Source organism: Phocoena phocoena, chromosome 21 (genome assembly GCF_963924675.1).
Source record: "Phocoena phocoena chromosome 21, mPhoPho1.1, whole genome shotgun sequence".
Taxonomy (NCBI): domain Eukaryota; kingdom Metazoa; phylum Chordata; class Mammalia; order Artiodactyla; family Phocoenidae; genus Phocoena; species Phocoena phocoena.
In genome coordinates this window covers 31,228,429-31,234,428 of record NC_089239.1, presented here as the reverse complement: position 1 = coordinate 31,234,428, position 6,000 = coordinate 31,228,429, and the positions used below count along the sequence as shown (strand labels likewise).

Genomic DNA, 6,000 nt, shown 5'->3' with positions numbered 1-6,000 from the left:
GGGCGCGTCAGCCATGCCCTGCCCCTGCGCCCGCCGCCGCGCAGCCCCGCGCCCCGCGCTCCCCGGCCTCGCCGCCGCTCCCGCCGCCCGGCCGCCCGGCTCGCCCCGCCGCGGGGAAGGGGAGGGCGGGGGCACGCGGGCTCCGGGGGCGCCGCAGGGCCCGAGCCTCGCGGGGCGTCTCGGTCTGCCCCCCTCGCTCCCCGAGGCGCGCGCCGAGCCGCCGAGCGGGGCGCCGTCCTCCCGCGCCCTCGCCTCAACTCGCCTCGCCTCGCGGGCCCCGGCCTCGGGCGCTCGGATGTCCGGTTTCCTGTGAGGCTCTGCCCTGACCCCGTCGCCTCGCGGGCGCTGGCCGGGAGAGCGGCTCGCAGCGTCGGGAGCGCCGAGCCCGGACCCGCTCCCGCCGCCGCGGCTCCGCGGGGTCCCCGGACGGCCCTCGCGGACAGGGCCGAGCCGCGAGGCAGCCTCGCCGGGGCGCCCGGCCCCGCGCGCTCGCGGCCCGTCCACCATGCACTTGCTGGGCTTCTCTCTGGCGTGTTCCCTGTTCGCCGCCGCGCTGCTCCCGGGTCCGCGCCGGGCGCCCGCCGCCGCCGCCGCCGCCGCCTTCGAGTCGGGACTCGGCTTCTCGGACGCGGAGCCGGACGCGGGCGAAGCCAAGGTGGGTGCGCGCCCGCGCGCTGCGGGGTCGAGCCGCGGGGGCTTCGGGTCGCTGAGGACTCGGAACGGGAGCAGAGGGCGGGTTTGTGTTTCACCTTGTGTGCCTGGGCCCCACAGTTACAGCGCTGAAGGTAGGGTTTCTGGGAGGAAGGTTTTCATAGAAAATAGGACAGCAAGTTAGGCGAGCGAAGGGTCCGGAAGGTGGCTGGTGACAGCGATCGTGCAGCCGCCGTAGGGCGGCCCCCGCCGGTGCGCCGAGCGCGCCTGGAACCCGGCGCGGGGAGAGCCCGAGTTCAAGCCGTCGGGAGGGCTCTGCTCTAACCTGGCAGGTTAGCGGGACTCCAGCGGCTCCCGGGCTTAGGTGAGCAGTCCTCCGAGGCTTGCTTTCCTGGAGAATTCCTCCGATGTGGCATTTAGTAACCGGGCTTGAGGGCCTCAGACTGCAGATTCACTCGGAGCAGTTGGTCGAGCTGGAGATGCAACAGGATCTCCCATCACCATCACGCATGGCTTTTCAACTTAGTAAACGCTGCGTTTCTGAAATTTGGTCGTCAGGTACTGAAAAGTAAGGTGGATTTCCTTGTTGGTTTTTTAAATGCGATGTTTAACTCTTTGCCTAAAAAATGTTGCCAGGAGACTGTTGAGACTTTGGGATTTTCAAGTGTCGTATCGTGTTGGTTCCCGCTTCTCCCTTGATCTCCTGAAAGAGTATCTATTTACCTTAAAAGTTCAGAACTGACCTAAGGATGGAGAGTATGCTTAGAGGAGTTCTTAAATTCCTGAAGAAGTTTTATATTCCACAGAAGACTGGAAGTGTCGGTTCACACACTGGCAGTACCCCTGGCTGGAACTAGATTGCAGCACTTTATTTCACCTGACGGCAAGTGAAGGGCCAGGGGTGTGCAGTTGCCACCCTTGAGTGGACTTTATTGATTAGCATCTATCGAACGTGTGCAAATTAAATTGCCTTCCCGGTTTTATTTTGAAATACGCTGTAAGACTGAGTTTTGAAAAACCAAAATACTTTCGTGTTTAAGTTTTGGGAAAAAATTGAAATATTGGAATTTCAATTGTGGGATCAAGGGCGGGAAAAACTATGGAGTAGAAACATATACATTAAAGTTCAGAAAAGAGCGCTCTATGTGCATTGTGAAATAATTTTCAACACAGATATTTACATTGGTGTAATTATTGCCCTGAGAAAGTCTTCCTATCCTCAAATGCCACAAAAATGTAACCTTAGACCCACTAACACTTCCTGTAATTTAAATGCCTTGGATTTCATGGTATCCATTCACTTTGTTTCCTCCAATGATTTATTCCAAGTATGACTTAGGAAGGCAACTCCTCCCTATTGCCTATGTTAACTCACTTTGGTTTACGGCAAGAAAGCGTGAAATAGGAGGTGGAATGAGCAGCCTGTCCTGATAAGCCTAGAGCCTGTGTGAGAGTTGCTGCCTGCTGGGTGGATCCTGAATGGATGGATAGGCCCGTGTGTGCCTGTGTTTACATCTGTGTGGCTAGAGGATAAAAGTTAATGTGTTTTTAGTTTTCAAAATTGTCTTCATTGGTGATGTAATGAGAGCTTCCCTTTGCCATGAGAATCTTTGTGCATTCTTGTTGGCTTTTCATATTTGACCGTCTCTTATATATTCTGTATGGTGAGTATGGGTTGATAACTCTGTATGCGGTATGGACGCTTTTCCACACATGACGGCACCTCGTTCTAAGGCTCTGAGTTCCACAGACCACAAGGCAGTGTTACTCCCGCACCGAAGTGTTCCCCAGTGGTTGAGTAGCAGCCTGAGAGGGCATGTGTCATTAATGCCTGTGGCGAACTGCTGTGTCCTTGCCAGGAAGAGTCCAAGACACGTGGTCCAAAGACTCCATGTCTCTCCCTAGTGGACAAGACTAGTCCCTCATTTGGACGTAAGCCCTGGACGGGAGCTGATTGTTAATTTTCTGTGCTTTACATAAACCCCAAGAAGAGATTAGAGGAAGGTTAATAGAAGATGCTAGATATACATAGTCCCCAATAAATGCAGATTCTTGGTAATTTACGCTTCAGAAGTGTTTTTTTAATATTAAAATAAAATAGAAAACAGCTCACAGGGTGTGAACCAATGTTAGCCATACCCTTCTTCACCTCATCCCCAAAGCCATACAGAAAATTGGAGGTAAAATCACAAATGGAAGCCAGATCTCCTTGTTTCTAGACCTATATTTACTGTTATTAGGTTCCTCTTTCTAATTATTCATGGTTGTAGACTTACTAAAAACTTCTGAAGTGTTTTTCCCAAGGATGTTAGTGCAAGCAAGTCAACATCAGAAAAGTAAGGCAAGCAAAGTATTGCCTAATTATATAATTAAAATTAACCACACATGATATGGGGATAAAAGAGGAAATATTTAAAATTATCATCAAACTAAAGAAACCTGCAAAACCTAGAAAAAGCACTAGATTACTGACTATAATCGTTTGCCAATGTGAGATTAGATAGTTTTTTTTTTTTCCTTACCTGAGAACAACCAGTTCACCGTGGTTGGTTGGAGTTGAGTGTGGTTTTAAGAGAAAGGTTGGTTTATGATTAACAAAAGGAGGAGTTACTTCATTACTTCATATCATGAAATATGCTTTTATTCCAAAAGGTGGGTTGGACTGGGAGTTTAAATATCTAGATCCTTACAGGTTGTTAGAGTAATAAATGCAAGGAGAGCATATCTTACATTGCAAATGCCTTTGTTAATAAAGATTGAACTCAACAAAAGAAAGCTTAAAGATTTACAATCTTGTGTCAGTTAAGTGAATGATCAAAAAGATCAGGGCTTCCCTGGTGGCGCAGTGGTTGAGAGTCCGCCTGCCGATGCAGGGGACACGGGTTCGTGCCCCGGTCTGGGAAGATCCCACAGGCTGCGGAGCGCCTGGGCCCGTGAGCCATGGCCGCTGAGCCTGTGCGTCCGGAGCCTGTGTGCCGCAACAGTGGGAGGCCCGTGTACCGCAAGAAAAAAAAAAAAAGATCAAATATTATTACATAGACAAATGTAACTATCTAATTTTCTGTATTACATAAATAACTTTAAATATCCCTAAATTTATAGTTTAAGTGCAAAAAAACTGATTAGCTTAGTATTAACACTAGTTGCTTTAATGAGAATAGCTATTTTCAGTTAACATAGTAAAAGTGCATATGGTTTATGGTGACTGTCACAAAAAAAACTTCCTAATGATGGCAACTATTTTGTAACATGCCTTATTTTCTTTCTCATCATTTATAATTCTGCACACTTTTGTATTTGTTTTATTTTTTTATTTACTGTTTCAAAGTAATCAGTGGCGGTGTTTCTCAAACTACCATCTTTGTGCTAACTGCATCTGAACTCCCTACGGGTCTTTAATTTTTTATTTTTTCCTTACCTGAGAACAAGCAGTCCCTGGACTTGGGTCTAGGAACATACATTTTTAACTAGCATCCTAAGTCATTCTCATGTACAGTGACAGTCTTACACTCAGTATCTCTGGTGTGTAACAATGACTAATTTCATTGGTTTTATCATATTCATTACATAGTTTTTGTGTTTGCAGGGTAATCTGTTAGGGATGGGGCATCTTAAAAGACAGAAGCCATTTTCCTCTCTTCAAGGAGCTTGCAACTCAGGTAGGAAAAATAAAGCCTGAAGCACAAAAATACTGTGAGTTATTGGAAGAAGAGTACCAAAGCATTGTCTGTGTCCTCAGGTTTGGGCAAGAGAGTCATCCATGTGGCCTAGTTGGTCTGGGTGCCTTGACTTAGGGCAGAACTTGAGCTGTAACTTGGATAGGAATTTCCAGCAGATGACTACATCAGACATCCCTTTCAGGTCTTGGATGGAGTGAGGAAGTGAGAGCGCAAGTAGAAGTGTTTGATGGCAGCCGAGGGGTTATATAGAGTAACAGTGAAGACTCTTAAATAAGAATAAGCTTTCAAGGTGGATGGAGATCACAGTGTATATGGCCTGAATCAGTTTAAGGAATTTGAATGCTCTGAGTCTTGCTGTGAGTCTTGGAGGGTTATTCATGATTTAAGCACCTGAAAGACATAGGTAGTAAGAAGGCTATTGGAAATCATTTATGGGATTGATTAGAGGTCCGACAGACTTCTGCTGGGGGCCTGATCTAGTTGAGAGGCAGCAGTAATAGTCTAGAAGGGAAGTGACAAATAGAGCAGAGTGAGGACAGTGGAGACAGAAGAAGGAGATGTTACAGAGGAAGAACCCATAGATCTGGTGACTGATTAATATGAAAAGTGAGGGAGTGGGAGACATTAACCTTGGCATCAGTATTTTAACCATAGGAAAACGTTGGTCCTACTTGTAGGACTAGGGCACTTCAGAGAATAGAAGAGGCTGGTTTTCATTGATGTATGCTGGAAGCTGAAGGCATTATTCCGTAAGTCACTTAAGATTTCACTAGACCTAAGACTCTTTGGAGAAGTAAAATAAGCTTTACAAATTTACATCCCATAAAAGGAAAATAACTGTCTAGCATCAATAGGACTTAAACTTTCAAGAACTGTGTGAGCTCTTGACAAGTATTATTACAATCCTGAAAGGAAAATTACCAGTGTGCATATCCTATTACCCTGCGTTAGAAATGAGAAGGTAAATTTTATTCAAATAAAATAGGCCATAAATGTGGCTGTAATTTTTAATCATTTACTTGCAGCCTGCTTGGTGCTGCTTCTTTTTTTTTTTTTTTGCGGTACGCGGGCCTCTCACTGCTGTGGCCCCTCCCGTTGCGGAGCACAGGCTCCGGACGCGCAGGCTCAGCGGCCATGGCTCACGGGCCCAGCCGCTCCGCGGCATGTGGGATCCTCCCGGACCGGGGCACGATCCCGCGTCCCCTGCATCGGCAGGCGGACTCTCAACCACTGCGCCACCAGGGAAGCCCTCGGTGCTGCTTCTTGCTTCATGATATTTCTCTGATGTACTTCAGATACCCATACTTTTTCGCAGTAACCAACCATCAGTCTTTAGAAACGAAGTTCAGTATTAGGGACATGTGAAATGTTTGTGAAAATGGAAACCTTTGAACCCTCTTCCTCTCTTTACCTCACTCTGCATCAATTCATGTTAGAGGCTCCGAGTCTGACATAATTAGGTTATAACTGTAATGTCCTGAGTATCTGTAAGTTAATTTCATTTTGTTTTTCACTACATCCCCCGGAGATGGATGTTATTATATTTTATTAAAGATGACGAATCTAAGACTCAAGTGACTCAACCAGGAGCAAGAATAGAGCTTTTTTCTTTTTGAAAAACTTTTGCAGCATGTATTTTAGAAAAGCGTGGTAATGGGTTTGAGCCTTT

The 6,000-nt window shown here is 47.2% G+C and overlaps 1 protein-coding gene across 1 annotated transcript in view; it reads left to right on the top strand.

Moving 5' to 3' along the window:
* The first annotated feature begins 392 nt into the window (after positions 1 to 392).
* VEGFC (vascular endothelial growth factor C) overlaps positions 393 to 6,000 on the top strand; it is a 78,957-nt gene continuing 73,349 nt past the window's right edge. The window contains exon 1 of the mRNA XM_065899943.1: positions 393 to 655. Within this exon, the coding sequence (XP_065756015.1) occupies positions 506 to 655 (150 nt within the window). The 5' untranslated portion in view covers positions 393 to 505. The remainder of the gene's footprint in view (positions 656 to 6,000) is intronic.